This window comes from Triturus cristatus, chromosome 12, assembly GCF_964204655.1.
Source record: "Triturus cristatus chromosome 12, aTriCri1.1, whole genome shotgun sequence".
In the NCBI taxonomy this organism is placed as follows: domain Eukaryota; kingdom Metazoa; phylum Chordata; class Amphibia; order Caudata; family Salamandridae; genus Triturus; species Triturus cristatus.
Window position 1 is genome coordinate 262,307,619 of NC_140595.1, and position 22,486 is coordinate 262,330,104.

The 22,486-nt window shown below is 44.4% G+C and overlaps 1 protein-coding gene across 3 annotated transcripts in view; it reads right to left on the minus strand.

Moving 5' to 3' along the window:
• The window catches only part of LOC146775817 (FH1/FH2 domain-containing protein 1-like), a 2,636,482-nt gene that overhangs the window by 13,548 nt on the left and 2,600,448 nt on the right, over positions 1-22,486 (minus strand). For all 3 annotated transcript variants that reach the window (XM_085639988.1, XM_085639986.1, XM_085639987.1), the window contains 2 exons: positions 20,486-20,645; positions 10,669-10,845 (listed from right to left, as the gene is read on the minus strand). In XM_085639988.1, the coding sequence (XP_085496114.1) occupies positions 10,669-10,845; positions 20,486-20,645 (337 nt within the window). The remainder of the gene's footprint in view (positions 1-10,668; positions 10,846-20,485; positions 20,646-22,486) is intronic.

Genomic DNA, 22,486 nt, shown 5'->3' on the forward strand with positions numbered 1-22,486 from the left:
AGATCCCTTAATCACCAGTGGGTGACTGGGGATATGAGTGTGTTACTTAAACTAGCGAGGTGGCCCCACCAGCCAAGGGAACAGAGCACTACTCAACAGTAGAGAAATAAGGCTTCCCTTGGGTAGCTATATCAAAACAATTCATCCACTCACGCATCCATTGCAAACACCATGAACATTCTAAGGTGTATCAAGAATAACTAAATCGCGCGTGTCCCGTTTGTGCGGGAGCCGGCCATCTTGGCGTCCTTAGACGCCACCATGGCGTTTGACACGCTTGAATGGCCATACATCTGGGCGATGCTGGCGAAATTTGGATTTGGACCGGGATTCATCAGCTGGGTCAAATTGTTGTATTCGGGCCCATTGGCGCAGGTGGTGGTGAATGGACGAGTCTCGGCCCCATTCGCGCTGGGACGGGGCACGCGACAGGGTTGCCCCTTGTCGCCGCTCCTGTTTGCACTGGCCTTGGAACCCCTGGCGGAGTGGCTGCGGTGGCACCCTTCCATCCGTGGTCTCCGCTGGACCCCCGAGCATGAGGACCGCGTGTCCCTCTACGCCGATGATATCCTTCTGTATCTCGCCTCCCCGCGTAAATCACTGATTGTCCTGGTTGATGTCTTGCGCTCATTCGGTCGCAACTCAGGCCTTGTCATCAACTGGGCGAAATCCTGCGTATATGTGCTTTCCGGGGAGGCTCCGGTCCTACCACGGGACTGCCCGATCCAGATTGCCTCCCAGGGGTTCCGGTACCTGGGTATATATATTACTCTGGACCCGGAGGCCCGCTACGAGCGGAATTTGCTACCCCCCCCTCCAGCGCTTGAAGGAGGACGTTGTGCGTTGGCGGCGTCTGCCGCTTTCGCCGCTTGGCCGAGCGGCCTTGTTTAAGATGATGTCGTTGCCGCGCTTTCTGTACGCTCTCCAGAACACTATGGACTTGGTCCCGGCGCGCTACTTCCGTGAGGTGGAGAGCCTGCAGCGGCGCCTGTTCTGGGACGGGAGGCCGCGTATTGCTCTGGCTAAATTGACGCTCCCGTGGTACGATGGGGGGATTGCCCTCCCGGATATTAAACGGTATTACTGGGCCTCCCAGCTAGCTGCAATTAATCATGGCCTCTACGGGCCCGCCTTGAACCCGGCATTTGAAATGGACAAGATGCTCCTGCCCGGTGGCGACTACAATCGAGCGCTCTACTCTGGCGCGCCCGACTCCCGCCTGACGGGACCGACGCGTGTCATGGTGCGTGTATGGCACGCGGCTAACGCAGCTATGGGGTGGAAGGACCGTTTGACCCGGGCGTCACCGCTATATGCGTCTGAGAGGTTGGGCTCCCTGTGGACATCGAAGGGCTTCGAGAAGTGGGACACGATCGGCATCAGCAAAGTGGGAGATCTCTGGACGAGGGGGGGATTCAAAACTTTCGAGACGCTGCAGACGGAGTTTCAGTTGCAAGGCAGTGAGTACTTTCGGTACTTGCAAGTCCGCCACGCGCTGGGCTCCGTCTTTCCGGATGTTGCATCCATACCGGAGTCTTCCCCCCTGGAGGACAGAGTGCTGGATGGCCATGTCCCAGACAGCACGATCTCCCTTATATATAAAAAGCTGATTAACGACCGATCGGGCCTGCTGACTGGCCTCCGCGAGGCCTGGGTTGCCGATGGGCTGGAACTGGACGACGAGGACTGGATTTCCGCGGTGGCCTCTCCGAAGGAGGTGGCCATCCCGGCTCGCCTTCGCTTCGTCCAGCTTAAGATCCTCCACCGGGTTTACGTGACGGGGCCAAGGCTTCTACGTATGGGCTTCGCTGAGGATGGATTGTGTAAGCGTGGCTGTGGTGCCTTGGCAACTTTCTTGCATATTCTGTGGGAATGCCCCAAGGTGGAGCGATTCTGGCGTGGTGTGCATGAGGTCCTGCGAGTGGTCACGCGTGTCGCGCTGTTGCCTGAAGCGAGGAGGTGCTTGCTGAATGTGTGGGAACCCACTGACTACTCGGTTCCGCAGACGCGGTGGGTGACTCTGGGATACATGATAGCTAAGCGGGACATTGCTCAATTGTGGGGATCCCAGAGGCCCCCGGCGGTGTCGGCCTGGAAAGAACACATGGATTGGTGTATGTTTCGTGAAAAGGTGGTGTATGTGGCGAGGGGTAAGCCTGGGGCGTGGGTGAAAATCTGGGGCCCCTGGAACGCCTATCGCGGGGGTATTTGTGAGCCGCCACTGCTACCGGCTGCCTCACCAGCTCCGTCCCCCTAGCCGACCCCCTCCCCCAGCCGTGGGCATGTGGTTCCCCAGTCCCTGATCTGTTCCCATTCCCCCTCTTCAGAGTTTGGCTGCTGGTTGGGATCCCCCACTTAAGGAGCACGTGCCGTCACTTTGGATTGCGGGTTGCCTTGCGGGTGTGGTTTGTTGTGTTCTGTTTTGATAAAAGGAAACCGTATTGTGGGCTTGGAGTTATGTGGCCTGCGCTATTGATATCTCCTGCTTTACCAATCTGCACCGCCAAGAGACTCTTACTGTATGTATGTCATATGCTTCTGCCACTCTAGCGGCCGGCCGGATGGTTGTAGGCCCATACTTGTAACTATTTGAGATTGCAATAAACGGTTTCAAAAAAAAAAAAAAAAAAAAAAAAAAAGAATAACTAAATCAAAATTAGTATTTTAACCTCCACCACCAAACTGAAGATGCAAAATCAAAAATGTATTTGATTTTTTAAGACATCCGTGTGTCACACACAATATACGACCATTTCAAAATATATAAAAACATTAATAAAATACATACATAGCATGAAAGTACGAGTCACATACATAATAAACATGTTAAAATCCAGCAAAAAAGACATTATACATTAAAAACAATCAAATACATTGGGGACCCTATTGTTGGCACAGATCTATATGAACTATTGCACAGGCTAATCCAACATTTATTTATCAAAGATGTTCACTGGTCGGTATAACACTTTGTTCCTTCCCAAATTTCCTTGTGGTTGGATTCAGGGAAAATGGTGTTGACACGTTTAAGTGGCAATCATTCAATTGTGGACCACCTTCAACAGAACAAGCGAGATAAGGGATTTGTTTCCTCCTTTATATATTACCAGAGTTCTATTCACTCTCAGTGTAGTGTGAAGAAGCTTCAATTCGCGTTAATGTAGGTGGCAGGGAAATTATTTTTAATGTCACCACATACCAAGTACCCTATTTGTTGTAGCGATACTTCTCAAAAATGAAAGACACTTATTTGTAAAGAATAAGAGTTCTTCCCTCTTTTGAACAGGTGTTTGTCATTATTCTTACCGAAGGCAAGCTAAGGTCCAGGACCTCAGCTGCCCTGCTCCCCACCATTGCGTAGGACCCTCCTCCGTAGCCACGGTAAGGGGATAAAGCATACCAGTATCTGGAGACCTATCCAGTCCACTGGCTTCACCCAGTTCCTCACACCAGTCTATTTGCTGTTCTTCCTCACAGGGCCGGTATTCTAAAAGCACAAGTCTTTCCCATGGCCTAGCACAGAAAAATAGGGCTCAAGCTCCAATCTACGAGGAAAGCCTCCAGCCGGAGCCAGAGTCCGGCTCGGTGTCAGAGTCAGGGATGGCAATGAGGACGACTCCACTGGTGGGTGCCGGCAGTGTCGGGTGCATCATGACCAGCGCCGGGGAAGGTCGAGATGGTACAACCGTCCCTAGTCTGGATCCAGGAATGGATCCTTGGTGGCCATCGGTGCTATGCCGGAGCTGCCGGTGGACCCTGAGGAGCCCCCTTCTGACCCTGCGGGGCCTGCAAGAACGGCGGTGGGATCTGGCTGCCCAAAGATGAGGTGCATGACCTCATAAAACTCTTTGAGTTTGGTAGGGGTCGCTCTGACTACCAGGTAGTCGTGGGGGCATTGGAAGCCCAGGCACAGGTTCCGGAGAACAAGGCCTAAAAGGATGATTTATTTATTTTAAAAGTTTATATAGCGCTAGCTTGACCCGTAGGTATCAGAGCGCTTTACATACATACTGTAAAGAAAAAAACTGACGGAAATTGCATTACATAGTAGGCAGACAGTAAGGAAGCAAACAGGGATAAAACAAATACAGCATGGAAGATAAGGTGGTTAAAACCGTCCGACCACCAACTATCCTTGAATGTCTAGAGAGATGAGTAAACTCGGATATTGAAGTCTATGTTAGTTGACGTTGGTCAAGAAAGTATTTGTTAAGGAGATGGAATAAGGAGGAGTGAGTTGGAGCTTCTCAGCGTTCTGGATTGACCTGCTCTTACCAGTTTGTTGTTCAGGTAGTTAGGGGCCGGAGAGTGAAGGGTTTTGTGTGTGATGCAGGCCAGTTTGTAAATAAACTTCCCCTCCATGGGAAGCCAGTTGAGGGATTTGAGAGCTGGAGTGATGTGTTCAAATCTTTTTACTCCAGATACGAGTCGAGCAGCCATGTTCAACACTGCCCTAAGAGGGGCTAGGTGAGCTTTTAGAGTCCCTGTTAGGATGGCCTTCCCGTAGTCGATTTTAGAGAGAACTAGGGATTGGACTACTGTCTTGAGGTCATCATGGGGAAGAAAAGGTTTCAATTTCTTGAGGTGTTTTAAAGAAAAAAGAGCACTTTTTGCAGAGTTTTTGATGTGGGCCTCCATAGATAGGTTCTTGTCAAGGGTGATGCCTAGAGACTTAACTGAGTCGGATAGGACGATGGGGCAGTTTAGGGCGACCAGATTCTTGAGCCACTCTTGGATTGGACGATGGTTGCTTTTTGGAGAGAATAGGAACAGTTCTGTTTTATCTGGGTTGAGCTTTAAGTGGTTAGCGTTGAACCAAGTTTGGATCTCAGTTAGAGTGGCATTGAGGTGTTGGATGTCGCTGGCAGACTTGACTTTGAAATAGATTTGGGTGTCATCAGCGTAAAGGTGGTAATTCACTCCAGCTTTTTTCAAGATGATTGTGAGGGGCTCCATGAAAAGATTGAAGAGGGCCGGTGAGAGGATCGAGCCTTGCGGGACCTCAAGTGTGACTTTTGTTGGCTTCGAGAGACAGGAGTTGATTTTAATTTGTTGCGAGCGGTGTTGAAGGAAGGAGGTGAACCATTTTAGTACTGTGCCATTGATGCTGGAGCGCTTCGACAAGGTCTCCAGAAGCGCTGGATGATTTACTGTGTCGAATGCCGCAGATAGGTCAATAAGGATGAGTAGGCAGGCATCACCTTCATCTAAAGCCTTGTGAATATTGTCAGAGACATTGAGCATAGCTGTTTCCGTGCTACAACCTTTCCTGAATCCTGATTGAAATGTGTTGAGGAGGTTGAACTCATCAATGTGTTTGTTGAGTTGGTGGAGAACTCATTTTTCCAATGTTTTTGCAAGGAATGGGAGGTTGGAGATAGGTCTGAGGTTGTTGAGATCATTAGGGTCGTCCCCTGGTTTTTTGAGAATGGGTGTGATTTGTCCAAGTTGAAGGGATTCTGGGACACAGCCTGAGGTGAGAGAGGCGTTGATGATTTTTGTCCAGAAAGGGGAAATGGTGTGGTTGAGTTCTTTTATGATTGTGGATGGGAGGGGGTCAATAGTGTGGGAGGAAGTTTTTAGGTTAGAAATTATACTGAAGACCTCATTTTCCGACATTAGCTCAAAGTCGGACCAATGTGCATTGTTTTTTAGCTGGAGGCAGGCCTGATTGTATTTGTTAAGAACTCTTTCTGAATGATCAGGGGTGGTTAGAGTGGGGCAGGTTAAGAGGGAAGGAGGGTTAGAGGTTTGGATGAAGGATTGATCAATTTTTGAGACTTTATTAGTGAATAAGGTGGCAATTTCTTCACAACGCTCTTTGGTGGCTTTGATTTCTTGAGAGGGAGTGCAGTTTGTTTGGCTTTTGACAATGTTGAAGAGTTCTCTCGGTCTGTTTTTCGCCAGATCTAGTTGGCTGCAGAAGAAAGACGCCTTTTCACTGAAAATGTGTTTTTTGTATGCTTGCCGAGCAGATCTAAGTTGCACTAGGTGTAAGGTCGAGGGGTTTAGTCTCCAAGACCTTTCCGTTTGTCTGAGTTGACGCCTTTCCTCATTCAGATCCACGTTAAATCAGGGTTTAGATTTGGTTCGCCTCAATTGTTTGAGTTTGAGAGGAGCTACTTGGTCTAGAACCTCTGTCATTTTTGAGTTAAAGTGTGTAGTGAGGTCATCGGCCGTCAATGATGAGGGTTGGAGTTGAAGATGGGCATGAATCCTGGATTCAAGTTCGGATAAAGGGACTTCTTTGATATTTCTGGTCCAGTGTTTAGGTTTGTCATCACGAATAGGTTGGTGGAAGACAAGTGCTCCTTCATCGCGCCGACCAAAGAATGAGAAGTCGAAGAGCGCTTTGAGTACTACTTATTCTTGTACCTTGACTTACCTGAGTGTCCTGAGGACTTTGAGTTGGACGATGACGACTTTGCGCTCCACGATTGATCCTGGGAACGTTCTCTCACCACGACCTCGACCTACGTGGAGCTTCGCGCCAGGCTGACATGAGCTTCTGAGAGTGATTCCTCCTTCTGGTGCATGGTCTGGCACTCAGAGCACGACTTTGGGTTGTGGTTGCACTCCAAACACCAAGGACAGAGGTGCAGGTCCTTCCCCAACATAGAGCAGTGATAGGATTTGCAGGGCTTTAATCTTTAATCCCATTTTGCGTGATGACAAGCTTCAACACACCAGGAGGTAAACCTAAAAAAAACATTGACAATGCATCGAAAACGTTCAGTCAAACACTGACTGAGGTGTAGCTCTTCTCCAGATCAGTGGTGGCTGGCATGGAAGGGAAAGAATTGACATCAACAGGCCTAGGTGGCACTTATATAGGTACTGTGACGTCACTTCTGGCACAGACGATGGATGCAGAGTCAATCAATGCTTACTACTCACGAAACATCTTCCAGATTCAGTCTGACGCCGGGGGGAAATTTAAAGGTAAGGAATCTGCAGCTAGAAGTCTCCATCAGACAAAATACTACACAATTAATTCCAGAGTTTAAGGCAATAATCCTGGCCATGATACCTACTTGTTGCGAAACACCCTCCGATTCTCTCCTGTGCTGTCTCCCATCTGGCTTACCCTTGATAAGTTTGTCCACCCAGTACTTTTGGAAGAAGCATGACTCAAGCTCAGGGGAAGATTCTCGTGCCCCACAAGTTAGATGCTTTATCAGGTCATGCATATCATGAGTTCTTAGCCCTGATGGCGTAGCACCGAGGAAGATAGTCTATGAGTATCTAGCACACATCCGAATTGCTTAATGTCTTTCCCGCGGGCAAGGGCTGCAGTAGTTGGAGGCAGTCTTCAGAAGCCACCATGGAAGCAAGGCACACCCCGTGTCCTTTCTCATTTGACTGCCTCAGTTCAGTGTTGAACCCCCACTATATGTACCCAGCACCATAGCCACTTTTATTAGCTTGACCATATACTACGCCGGACTGTATGGAAACCTAGGTTCCAACCACCCCAGTCTAGACATTGCAGCAACCCAGCTTACTGGGAATAGTCAAACCAGTATTACATGGAACACATCTCAATATATGCAGAATATCAATATTGACATAAGATCCTCCATAACGGATGTATGACGTTACAACGCACACTTTTACAACGCATGCACTTACAACGCATTTTTTACAACGCATAATCCATTACAACGCATGACATTACAACGCAGGACACTACAACGCATTTTTAAAAAATACCTTTACAACGCATTACCATTACAACGCATACTACCTTTACAACGCATACCATTACAACGCATAATATTAAATTACATTTAAGGTAAGTATTAGATAGTATAGGGGTAAAAATTACTATTCTAACTCCAGGGGGTGCAACAGTAGGGTAAGTGTTGGATAGTGTAGGGATAAAAATTACTATTCTAACTCCAGGGGGTGCAACAGTAGGGTAAGTGTTGGATAGTATAGGGGTAAAAATTACTATTCTAACTCCAGGGGGTGCAACAGTAGGGTAAGTGTTGGATAGTGTAGGGGTAAAAATTACTATTCTAACTCCAGGGGGTGCATCAGTAGGGTAAGTGTTGGATAGTATAGGGGTAAATATTACTATTCTAACTCCAGGGGGTGCATCAGTAGGGTAAGTGTTGGATAGTATAGGGGTAAAAATTACTATTCTAACTCCAGGGGGTGCATCAGTAGGGTAAGTGTTGGATAGTATAGGGGTAAAAATTACTATTCTAACTCCAGGGGGTGCATCAGTAGGGTAAGTGTTGGATAGTATAGGGGTAAAAATTACTATTCTAACTCCAGGGGGTGCAACAGTAGGGTAAGTGTTGGATAGTATAGGGGTAAAAATTACTATTCTAACTCCAGGGGGTGCAACAGTAGGGTAAGTGTTGGATAGTGTAGGGGTAAAAATTACTATTCTAACTCCAGGGGGTGCATCAGTAGGGTAAGTGTTGGATAGTATAGGGGTAAAAATTACTATTCTAACTCCAGGGGGTGCATCAGTAGGGTAAGTGTTGGATAGTATAGGGGTAAAAATTACTATTCTAACTCCAGGGGGTGCATCAGTAGGGTAAGTGTTGGATAGTATAGTGTAATATTATGCGTTGTAATGGTATGCGTTGTAATGGTAGTATGCGTTGTAATGGAATGCGTTGTAAAGGTAGTTTTTAAAAATGCGTTGTAGTGTCATGCGTTGTAATGTCATGCGTTGTAATGGATTATGCGTTGTAAAAAATGCGTTGTAATGGTAGTGCGTTGTAAAAGTTGCGTTGTAAAGGTTGTTCCCCTCCATAACGATTGCATCATGGCTACTATTGGAGATACGCCGAACATTGTAGTGATTTAACAAAGATTGTCCTTATATAACATCAGAAATTTCAGAGAGCGCACTGATTAACGGGAGCTCCGTAAGAACATGAGACCCCTCTGACCATCGTAAGATGGCAGCTACCAATTCATGTTATCTCCGTAGAACATCTTCTACAGAGAACTAAGCCTCACCAAGAAGGCCGCCACCATATGTCCCCAACCACCTTGGTCTTACATGTACCCACAATGCTTTTAGATGCAGAGAGTACTTCCGGGTCTCTGCTGCAGGTTAGCCTTGTTAACCGGACTCTCTGTACATAAGCAAGCCCCTTTCAGCCATGTACTTCTTCTGTAGGCAGGCAGGCAGGACGAGGGCTAGGTGACGGCTGCTGACCGCGCATGGAACTGTGAGTATGATATTGATCACGGAGGAGAAAGTGACACGTGAGTACGCAATCGGTGAAACTATGCATTGGCCACGTCCGCCTTTGATATTATTTCTTTACAGAAACCCCAATAATCTTGCGGTCCCCTGCCTTGACTTAGGGCACATTATGGCCTATGAGTAAGGGTAAGAAATACAAATACCTCATGGGAGTCTGTAATGACAATGCATTTGTATCTATAATAACACTGTATGTTGCGAGTTCCTGTTTGTGTAGTCTCTATTTTTAATAAGTCTTGCTGTTACACAGTGATTTCACTAGTGATTTAGGCACTGGTGGCAGTCACCAATAGAAGAGCCAACGTAGAGCTCAGACAACACAGCATGGCACCGCATAATACGATGATATCCAGAGACCATACATGCATCATATGTGCTGTCCACAATAAAATATTGATTGTTTGGATATTTCAAGTCCTTTCCCTATATCTTTCTTCTTTCCTTCAGGTTGATTTATGGATTCGTACTAGGGTGAGCATGGCGGATACCTAGGATCTACTGTATCACTACCAGTGATTGAGTATAATAAGACTCCAGATACCCACCCTAATTCAGGGGTAGGGAACATATTTTTTCATTCTGATAGAATAGCTAGGGATACAGTACTGGACCAACATAGCGTGAAACATGCTGACCTGAAAAGTGAAACCGCAATAGATAACTACAACACACTCACTGAGTGGTGGCATATTATAACCTTGTGCACACTACCGCATCGTAGTTTTTAACCTTACTGAAGGGTCTCTGAATAAAATTTGATCTCCCTTAGGTAATTTTAAGATCACACTTTCCAACTTACACATTATACTCCACACACCCGCATGCACCGTCATGGCTGATACAAGAAAAGATCTCCGACAAAGATCCCTCTTGGTGGACACATGGGGCATTGCAGCACCAGCACCACGAGGAGCAAAACGCCTAATGATGAAGTATGACACCCACAAGGGTGTGTGAGGGCAACACTTCCAAATAAGGAAGATCCCCCTGGAACCATACATTCCAACCTTTTCTTTAACGTTTTCTATACCCTCTTTACATAGGAACAAGTACCTACACTGATTAGATGTGTCAATTATAGTGAGGAGCAAGGGTACTGAATCTTAATCTGGCTCCTAGTCTCCCTCTTTTTTGATTAATGATTTATGATACAATATTGACATCAGCCGTGACTCAAACTCTGGCTAGCAGCCCTCTAATGAGCTAGAGAATAGGGGGGCTTCTAATCAAATTGTAAGTGGAATTACACATGTTTTTGAATATTATCAATATCACTTTCAGAACGGGCAACTTGATATTTTATACCTGTACGATTTGATGTGCTTGTCTGGTTATATATATAATAATCGAAAAAATATATTTCTACTACCACTGAGATTGCACCACTACGAATTCTCATAATTACAATCACTTCATAAAAAAAGAGTACTTACATGATTTTCTGTTTGCTCTTGATCTCTTGCGTTCCTTAACAGCTGATGGCCTAGGATTGGGATTCTGGGTTACCGATTTTACTAAACGATCCATTATTTCATCTGAAACATCATCAGAGGATTTGGTAACTTCAGCATTAGACTCACGTAATTCTGAAACCTCAGATTGCCCCAAACCTACGAATTTGATTTAATAACAAAGTTGGCATCAAAACGATGTGTAATAAATTACTATGTATGTTAGAGAGGTACAATTTACGAGATTAGTTTCACAAAAGTTGATTTTCCACACAATCTAAATCGTGTCTATGGTCAGAAACACAATACGTGCTGTTGATTCATATTCTTTTGAGTGAGAATACATAAAGGTTTCAAGAACATGAGGGAACATAGTGTCAAATCATCTTGATTAGCATAGGAAGCAGTGCTTGATTTGAGCCAGTGGTTTACGGTGCTTGGCACCTGCACTTGATTATTAACACTGGCACTTTTGACAGTGCACCCCAAGTTTGTCTGGTTTAGACATGAGCACAACAACAGTTGTTTATTAATTCAATACACATTAAATGACTAATACTTTCTGCCCACGCCATTCTTATAGCTTTGGGGGGATGGAATAGTCTAAATTGTCACACTTGGAGTGTGAGAGTAGTTGTGTTGGTACTGTAACTGGCAGTGCTGCCAGGGGAAGTGGGTAGTGCAAGCTGCAGTGGCTTTCTAACAAGGGGTGAGGATGTAGCCTTACGGCTAGAGCGGTCAACCTAGAAGCTGGGGAACCAGATTCGAGTCTCGGCAACGAAGCTCAACATCCTGTGATTCTGGGCAAATCACGTATTCTCCCTGTGCCCCCAAAAAATAAATGAATGTGTCCTTCTGGAACGAAACTGGTGCTCATGTAAAGCGCTCTGATACCCGATGTCTCGGGTCTAGTTCGCGCTATATAAAACTTTGGGGGGGAAAAATGGCTCTGGCCCTTATTATTTTACAAATTAAGCACTGGTAGGAACCATCACAATACAGCTTACTAGTACACTCTGACTCACTGTGTCATTAGGTCTCGAGTGAAAGAACCATTACTTTACCAGCTTAACTAGGACATCTTTGTTCATGATATTCACCCCTGTGCTGTGGTAAAGTAACCATTGGTATCCTAATGCACTTGGACCCCTAGAATAATCATACACTGAGGGAAGTGAAACGCGTTGGGCATTCGACTGTCAACTCTTCATTTCAGCAAATAAAATGTAATCCCAGTTGGATAGTGCAACTCATTTTCTCACAGTGTAACAATTTTTGAGAAGATATATTTTAACATGTGTGATTGCTATGTGCAAGTTCTTTTATGCGCATTTGTACTTGCAGTATATACAATGTATTATTATTCTTTGATAGTTTATTTCTAGCTCCTATGATGTATGTTTATTAATTGTGACATTTATACAAAAGCAGTGAAATTGATCAGAGTTAATTTCCCCCAAAATGACTGAGAAATATAATATAAACTCATGTGAGTGTGTCTCAGGCAGAGAGGAGCTTCAGATATTTATGAAGCAGCATCCACGACAAAGAATCTGTGCTGCACTTTCTTGCTTGTGATGTGGCTTTTGTGGGCGTATTGATAAAACAGAGTGAAGAATTTAACTTGTCTACGGGTAGGGTGACAGATTGGAAAGTAATGAATGATGAGTATGTATGAGTGCATGACATATAGGAATCTCCTATTTTTGGCAAGAATTTGGTGCTAGTATAGACATTAGCCATGACCAAGGAATAAGTGAGTCCATTAAAGATTTAATCAAGAACGGGAGACGTGGCTAAGCATGCAACGAAGATGGTGGCACCTCCCTGAGCTCTGCGATATCATCGGTGCAGAAGCTCATTTTATCATGTCCTTGGGGTGATTTTCGAACTCCCTTGGACACCGGACAGCAGCGGAACAACCAGTGAGTGTGAGAGGCAGCTTAAAAAGTGTCTGCACTGACTCTTTGGAAGCTATTTCTGGTGAGGCATTTTTTGACTGCGATGATCTGAAAATGACGCCTGACACGGCAGTCCCGGTTTGACGTGCTGAAATTGGTGTCTGCCTATCCATGAATACCGGTCACTAATCCTAATGCTGAACATGAGGTACTGGGTGTGCAATTTTGCCAATACTGCACCACTGGTCTTGGTATTTCCACCTTTCTGATAAGGGTATATTTACTTCTGGCACCATTAGAATATACAAGATGGCGGCCGCAGACAGGATCTCCTTCATGTGATATCATTCCTAGTCACAAGGTGCAGTGATTTTGTTGGCATATTCTTCAATACTCGCTACCACTGATCAGTATTTTATCTGTGGCGCTATTCTCTAAGGCTGTCTGTTATTATAGCTGTTTTATCGCTACGAACTGTCTGCTGTCATGACCCTTATTGTGTGCGCATCGTCTACTGATAGATTCTGAAATCAGTACGAGTTATAAGTCAGCGCTTGATCCGTGCCACATTTTCTTCAGCAAATGCGCTTCACTTAAGTCCAATACTAATATCTATCTATTCTTATACAAGACTGGTACTATTTCTTCTTTTCATGTGTGTGTTACAGTATAAGCTATCTACTCACAGCAAGTATTTTCTTCACCCAGACCTTTATTGGTTATATATCGCCTTACGGATTCCGTCTAACCGTATTAAGGTTATCTGGTTGCGGTTGCTACGATCTTATTCAATGGCGGAAGGCATGGGTGTTAGCACCAAAGACAGAGACTCCAAGGGGAATCTGAAACACTCCAAACAGACCTCAACTAATCCGGAATCACCAACTAAGGGTAGTCTTGAGTCTGTTCAACTTTGGATGCAATATTACTCAAGCTCAATACTGTCCATAATATTGCACAAAGTACCAAAACGAATACTGACTTGCTTCAGGTAGAGGTGGCTGCAATAAACAGGCGAAGCACATTCAAAATCTGGAATGCTCCATTGCTTCATTGAGGAGAGATCCCACGGAACAGGAGGATCGAAATAGACAAAGTAATCAACGTATTTTTGGATTACCGGAGGATTGTGAAAAGTCTGCTCCTTCAGTAATTGATGTTTTGCTTACATGGATCCCAAATACCCTGAATATCTCCTTCATCAAGGACATTGAGATAGAACACGCCCACAGGGTTCCAGCCTTCAAACCAAGATCGATGTCCTCTCCAAGGGTCCTGATTTTTAAATCTTTGCGCCATCAACATACAGAACTAATTCTGGCACAAATGAGGAAAATTAAATCAATACACCGGGAGGCTCACAGAATATATATCTCACAAGATTTTGCCAGAGACACCGCAAAGCCTTCCTGAATCTACGCAAGAGACTCGCTGACCTGAATATTCCATTCTCTTTTGCTGGTCCCTCAAGATTTCAGATCACTTTCAAAGGTCGTACACAGATTTTTTAGGAACCTTCAGATCTTTCGGCATTCCTGGATAATCAATCTGAATGGCTTATGGACTTAGACTATCTTCTTGGTACTTCTTGTCCCTAATGTATTCTGTATTTATTGACATGGTCTGTGCCTAATATTATTTCATTTATCTAGTGTGGTGCCTTTTTATTTCTTCATCAATTATTATTCTCTCTTATAAGACGGTGCAGTTCGTTTTATTGTATTTAGTTCTTCTTGGGATTACCTCCCTGGTTTGTTCTGTATAATTTAAACAAAAACAAACTTCCCTCATCCTTTTATTCTAGAGGGAAAAAGATCGTAACTTCAACCCCAATTATCTATCCAGCTAGATCTGGATCACCATAAACTTTTAAAAACAAGCTTTAACAAAGTCTGATCTTGCCAGGTTACCAAATTTACATATTAGTTTGTACACAATACCCCATGGTTAAAGACAATACAAGTTCAACGGAATGTTCTATTTTATTAGTCAGCAAATTATTTCATCAAAATATTTTAACACAAGCTATTAAAAAACATTGATCGTCAATTTTTATTTAAAACATACATTACATATAATAAAATTAAGAAAAAACTGTTGACGGGGTGTTTCGGTGTTAGAAAGGATCGCCACCTTCTTCAGGACAATGATTTCAAGATTAAAAACAGTCTGAATAGGGGAGGAGCCTAGCCTTCAGCCGAGATGGCCGCCTAGCTCTTCGGCTCCGCCGACCCTTTCGCCCTTCGTCGATATCCTGGCAAGCATCCTGCGCCTCCGAGCCCTACGCTTACCTGCGCCACGTTCCTGACCACGATACTTTGACTCCGGTCGAAAACGGAGCTGCCCCGGCGGAGTTGAGCCCCGGTTTCCATTCCGGCCTTCCAAGAGGTCGCAGCCGGGCCATTGTTTAGTGGGGACGGCCGGCGGCGACAACGATAGCAGCGGCCGCTGTGGAGAGGGAGGAGCCGGTGCACCGGACCTGGAGCGCGGCGCTGGGATTCTCGCAGCAGCCTTTTCCATGCTCGGCTGCCCAGCGCGCCCCGCTCGCAACATTGTATCCAGCTCCCGTATACTGTATCCCGACCCAGCTGGGAGAGGGCCGGGATCGCTTCTTTGTTGCAGCCTACAGCAGCGGACGCCATCTTCCGCATCGGAAGCCCTGGTCTCGCCGGTGGGTTTCCCTGCACCACAGATTCCCCTGTCCTTGAAGCCTTTCCACGACCGGCTGCCTCCACGCTTCCTGCACCACCGGGGCCCCGCAGAGAGTTCATCACTTTCCAGATAGCGATGGCTGGTGAGGGGGGCTTGCTTCCCGGGGCGCTCGATGGTTGCTTGCCTAAGATGGCGGACGCAACAGCACCCTCCATCCTTGATCCACCGCTGGGGCTTCGCGACATCCTGGCAGCACTGGAGGACCTGTGGTTGGCCTTCCGCGACTCTGCCACTGGTTTGGAGGACCGGTTTGATCGGACTTTTTCAGCTGGCCATGATGATTCTCCAGTGCGGCATGTTAAGCCACATCTTCAGTCGACTGTCGGTGGATCACCCGAGTTGAGGTATGTGGCAGTGACGGGGGGACGTGTCCCAGTGCCCGCTGCGGTACTCCTCGGCTCTGCCCTGGAGGAGTCTGACAATCCTGCTCCCTTGGTATGGCCGGAGCTTGTGCCTCAGCCGCCGTTTTGCCCATCTCCTTTGTCCTTTGGTGCCACGTTTCTGAGCGTCCTCCTGGACTTGCTTCCTGTACATCGGCCGGCCGCTACTCTGGGACTTATGCATCGTCCTGCTCCCTGTTGTACTAGCCACCGCATAGCAGTGGCGCATTCTGTGGTCCTTTACTATCGAGCTTCGTTCCAGTTTGACTTGTCTCTTACCCCTCGACTGCTGCAACGGACTCCATGGTGGCCCATCCCGTCCAGGTTGGCTGTACTGCAATTGGATTCTGTTGGACTGCAGATTCGAAGGGGCCAAGGCTGAGGAAGGGGGTTTTTCTTGTTGCACATTGATACGTATATGGCTGGGACTGGGACTTGTGACTGTTGGAGGTACATGTAGCAGGGTGTTAGGTCGGGGCCTGGGGTTGGGTGACCGCGGGTAACGATTTTGCTTGTATTGAATAGATCCTCGGCCCTCCTCCGATCAACCGTGACATTCTTTTTCTTTTTCTTCTCTTTCTCTTCTCCTACATTTCGGGTACTCTTTTGGGGTGACAGACACACTGCTAGGGGGGGTAGGCCGTAGCCTCTGCATGCGTGTAGGGTGGGGGGTATATTTCCTTGTTGTTTTTTTCTATGGGCCTCCTTTTTCTTTCTTTCTTTTCTCTCTTTCTCTTCTCCCTTACTACTCTTTACCTTTCTCGTTTGCTCTTTCCTTTCTTATTTCTTGGGTCAAGGGGAGGATTGGGAACTTGTGGGTAGTGCTGGGGATCGTCATGTGATATGCTTCTTTTCTATCCTGATTTCATTGAGTGCGATTGATTACCTTACGGATAATGCTTGCTGACTCTTCTGATGATCGTTGCCCACTATAGTCCTAACTGCATTGCTCTGATTCGGATCCCTCCAGACCTGTTGCTATGGACTTATTTCAAGACTTTATAAAACTTAAACCTCATCATCCTGGCGCTCGGCGGCACACTTGTGTATAACGTAATCTGGTCTATTCGTGCTTGTACTGATATGCTGCTGAGTCGTATAATTGCTTGCTGATGTGCCCTTTATTGTCGAGGCCGGCCTGAGGGTTGTAGGCCCGTATTTGTTTGCACATACTGTTAAATAAAGGTTTTCCAAAAAAAAAAAAAAAAAAGAAAAAAAAAAAAAAAAAACAGTCTGAATAAATTTTATATATGCCTTTCTTAATTGGCTTCAATAGTTGAATAAATCCTTCACAAATGCTCGATAAAAAGGTACAGGTCTGGAATGCTAGCAAGACGGATGTTTGCTCGAATTACTTCTTGTCCTAAGCCAATGGTCCAGAGCAATAACAAGCAAGGACAAACAGCACAATTGGAAAAGCTAGAAGGAGTGATAAGAGAAAGGTATTTCATTTATGTTCATCAAAATTGAATACTGATGCACGAGAAAAAGTAACAGTGATCAGAAGTAGCCCCGAGTCAAGATATCCCCCCCCAAATTTTTTGTAAAGTATATTTGAATGGATTGATGACACAAACAAGAAACTGAGAATTAAATGAAATTGCATCATAAAGACGAATTTATCATTAAGTATCGACATGTACCTTTTTATCAAAATATTTTGATGAAATAATTTGCCGACTAATAAAATAGATAGAGCATTCGTTGAACTTGTATTGTCTTTAACCATGGGGTATTGTGTACAAACTAATATGTAAATTTGGTAACCTGGCAAGCTCAGACCTTGTTAAAGCTTGTTTTTAAAAAATTATGGTGATCCAGATCTAGCTGGATAGATAATACCTTAGAAATCCCTCTATCCTGGGTGGCTGTAATCTTCCGGATTGGAACTTGTATCAAATCACCTTCCTAGCGTCTCAAGGTGCACTTTGGTTCTTAACAGATTCCCAACATATACCCCCTTGGATTTAAACTGAACGTGAGTTGTGTACTCCTCTTTTCACTTCTTCCTTTCTCATGGCTTCTAAGCTCGTCCTTGATCATTCTCATCGTATTATATTAGACACGATTAATGCACTAAAATATATTGATAAAAAAGTATCCAAACCTATTCATAAATCAAGATGGTCCTCGTTATGGTACAATCCTAAAATTGTCACTGACATCCATCCTGGTACAGCCTCTTCGTGGGCTGCTAGTGGTATTAGATTGGTGAAAGATCTTTATGACTCTAATCATGACCCTCTTCCCTTCTCTTTCTTGGCTAGGAAATATAATCTTTGCAACATGAACTTTTACTCTTTTTTTTAACTAAAGGTTATACTTTCTAAAATATCCCTCTCTACAGATTTGGTTACTGCTTCACTTCTTTCTATGTGGTTACGCTCAGGCCATACCGCATCAAAAATCTATACATTTTTATCCTCGCCACTCCCTTCAGAGTCTACAATTTCATATGATAAATGGTCTCATCATTTTGAAGATGACATTTTTAAACATATTTCACAAGAGACCTGGCAATTGATTGGGAAGTTATCCCTACATAATAAGATTGCTCCTTCTCTTATTCAATCCAAATTCTTTACATTAAATCTCCTTCATTGGACCCCTGCTCGTTTACACAAGTTGAAACTACGGGATAGGGATCTTTGTTGGAATTGTAACCTAGAACCAGGCACTCATCAACATATGGTTTTCAAACGTACATTATTGCACTCCTTCTGGGGCCTGATACGGAAACACTTATCATCAATCTTTAATATAACTATAGAGCTTTCCTTACCTATGATTCTATTGGGTCCATAGGCTACAGCTATTCCTTTACCCCTTGACAATACGGATCTGGAGCTATTAGATTTAATTTTATCCATTGCTGTTAAAATTATACTAACAGAATGGAAATCTTTTCATCTTCTATCTTATCATACCTGGTGGGCATGGGTCTCATACCTTTGTGGAGCTCATACTTTTGTTGAGGAGAAACATTACTCGCCTTCCATTTCTAGTAATGTTTGGCAGTCTCTGGACAACTATATGAATTTGTCCTCTCAGGGGTTGGCAGCTCAGTATCCTTTTGATTTCATTTCGTAATTTATTTCCTTCATTGGAGTAGATGTCCCCTCCCTTCTCTTGATTCATCTCTTTTCTTTTTTCTGTCTTTTCCCCAGAATGTTCTTTTATTTTTCTTCCCCCCTGGTTTCTCTTGCTGTTCAATCTTATTTATCAAGCAATACAACTGGTATATGTATTTATCATGATACAGGTTGTTGCTTTGTCTGATCCATATATACCAGGGATTTATATTATTACTTGATGAGTTTTTTAACATATACTACGTGTCATATATGTATTTGCTCACTTGTTCAAATAACAATATGTTTAGAACTCTTTTTATCCCAGTCCATTAACTCGTTATGAAATCTTTTTACTCTGAAATTCTTCGATATTAATTTAGTATATATTTGATTCTGATATATTGTATTGCTATTGTATTACAAATTTATTTTTTCTTTTAAATAAAGACATTTGAACAAAAAAGTTTTAATCAAGAACTACCATCTGTCATGTTCCCAATACTTAAAATATGTACATTTAGTTCCTTCATTTTGCACACCGTAATTCTTATATGTGTATTTACATTTTTCCATATATTCTGCACTAAAATAGAACTTTAACATGTTAATAAAGCCTTTTTAAATAATAGTTTGGATTTCTTATGTGTGCATCCTTTGAGGGTGTGTTCCAGTAACCCACATAAATAAAAACGTCTCGGACAGGATGTGATAGTTGCCTAATATGCATTGAGGCCAGGTAAGTTGTGGGGGATGCGCTGGCCACAGCCTGCTTATTTCTTTGGCTCAAGCAAGTACGTTGGTACAAACCTGTGCGTGCCTAAGAATCTAACGAGCTGTCATCACAAGGGGAATTGTAAAGACCTATTCCCTTTCAGATCATTCTTCACTCTCTGCTTTGCTGTAGGCACTACCACCCTACCCATAAACCAAATACATCTGGATCATACTGCCCCAAAAATTTCTTAAGTACACAGGCCCTTGAATCTTCCCGATTTCATTGTGGGAACTATTGATTCACAATTTTAGGAGCGCTCAGATCATAGTATTTAACAACCTGCTGTTGTAAAGGGAACAATGCAATACTAATGTATGCCCTGAATTTTCTACTTAACTCTGCGTTGGTCAAGGATTATCACTATGCTAACCTACTAGGATCCCATTACTTAAGTGGAACCTTATGATACAGAACAATTATTATGCGAGCTTCCAATTGTGATGAGGAGAAATAAGTATTATTTCACCTTTTGCTCAACTATCAGCCTTCTCTACTATAATAACAGATGATACCATTTACCAATAAACACAGTAGTAGCAGGAGCAAAGTACTGTCACTGACAAATTGCCACCAAAAACAATGTGCTGCAAAGAATTTGAAAAATATATGAATTGCGATAACCGCAACCAAAGTCAGAACTTCCCAAGACCTTCTTGGTTGTGCAAAGCAACTTTAGGAACTCTCTCTCTCTCTCCCTCTCTCTCTCTCTCTCTATTGAGCCAAAGACCCGACCCACAATGTTGTCCTTCAGAAAGATTTACTTACATTATTTCGGCTGTCTCAGCCCTCCAATGGACAGATTTCTTTTTTGTCCACTTTTCCCCATTTCAGCTGCCCGCAGTAATGCTATTCACATGAATGGACATGGGTGTTCTTATGTAAAGTACACTAATATCACCCAGCACAAGTGCAACACACAAATCTGTTCAATAACTAAATAAAGGAATGAACTCTTACTTCGGTTTCCCCTGCTGCGTCGTTTTGAAGTTTCAGTGGAAGGTAAGAGAACATTCTTCAAATTTTCATGTCCTTCGTACATTTTTTCTTCTATATTGTAAGGAGAGACTGCTGCAGAACATATTTCAATACTGCTGGCCGCACTACAGAACTTTCCTGTCTGCAAAATACATTTTATAAGGGCGTTTTAGTAGAAACAGTGATCATGTCATTTTAATCTGAGGTGAATACAGAAATCGTTGCAGATAATGATATTAAGTTAGCATCCTATAAGCAAGACCATTCATCAAACTTTAAGAACAGCTATGAAGGCATCGTGTTATTACTGGATGATGTAATGTCCCCGTTATCTGTGAGTAAATAAACTGCTTTTGATGTAAGAGGTCCCACTGATTGGGAAGGTGATTTCCTACAACCATACTACTCCATTCTTGACCTTGCTGGGAATCTGGTCTCTTAACCCGCGTTCATCCGCGTCTCTCGGCTATAGTAGCTTATTGGTACACATTGTGTGGCTATAAAACAATAAGGTAGAATCTTGGAAATTTAATATCAAAATCTGTATTTCATTTTTGTTGTATGAGTCTTAATTATCAAATAAAGAAGCAGACGAATTACTGCTACAGAGCTTATTGCTAATAGGCGTCAAAGGCACGGCCTTTAAGCTCTTATGTGCCTTTCACAACCGAAGAGAGCAAACTGTTAGTATAGGAGATTTTAGGTCAAAATCTTCCCCTTTACATTGTGGCGTTCCACAGGGCTTTTTAATTAGCCCCACATTATTTAATATTTATGTGGCCCCTCTTTTGGGTTTGATAAGATAGTTCGGTTTCTCTACAATATTTTATGCGAACGATAATCAAATTATCGTTCCCATTGGTAAAATCTCAGAAGAAGTAGCTGTACGTTTCAACAAATGCATGATTGCTGTCTTGCAATTAATGGACAACCATTGCTTAAAATTATATGCAGAAAAGACCGAAGTCCTGTTAGAACTGAGGGGTCTCTAAGTGGCAGAGGCAGTTACCTTTGTCCAAATAGGGACCCTTGCTTCTAGTCAGGGAAAGGGGGTACACTCTTAAAATAACCCCTGCTCACCCCCTTGGTAGCTTGGCACGAGCAGACAGGCTTATCTCAGAGGCAGTGTGTAAAGCATTTGTGAACACATACAATAACCCAGTGACAACACTACAGATGGACACCACACAAGTTGTAGTATAAAAATAAGTATCTTTTATATAGACTTAACACAAGACCAGAAACGACAAAAATCCACAATACTGTACTTTACAAATGGTAGAATTAGCTTAGTTCTCTTAAGATGGTAAATGCAACACTTTAAGTTCAATGTACCTTTGGATGCGTAACGCTATACAACAAAAGAGTTGCAGGGAAGTTGATGCGTCGGTTCCATACACGCAAGAACAGTGATGCGTCGGGTCCCTACTGATGCGTAGGGGATGCGTCGGTTCTTCTCAGCGTGGGGAGGTGATGCATCGGTTTCTTACTGCGCTTCCGTGGCAATGCGGCCCGCAACGCCGTGATGTGATGAAGATCCGGTGCAAAGAAACAAAATGGCGTCATCTTCTTGTTGCGACACGATGCGTGCACGCCTGATGGCCGTGGGGCGACTCAACAATTCTTCTGAGCCGCGACAGGCCCTGCGACACGCTTCTCCGGTGATGTGACGGCATGTGATGCGACGGCATCTGATGCAACGGCGACACTCTTCTCCGGGGATGTGAGACGCTTCGGTGATGCGATGCGACAGCTGCAGCGGCGACACCCTTCTTCAGTGATGCAACGACAGCGGCTGCCGCGGCGACACGCTTCTCCGGTGATGCGAGACGCTTCGGAGATGTGCTGCGACAGGTGCAGCGGTGACACCCTTCTTCAGTGATGCAACGACAGCAGCTGCGGCGGCGACACGCTTCTTCTTCGCGAGTCGCGCTTCCAGCTCCTTGCGCCACGCAGTCCCTCAGAAAGCCCAACACAACTGCA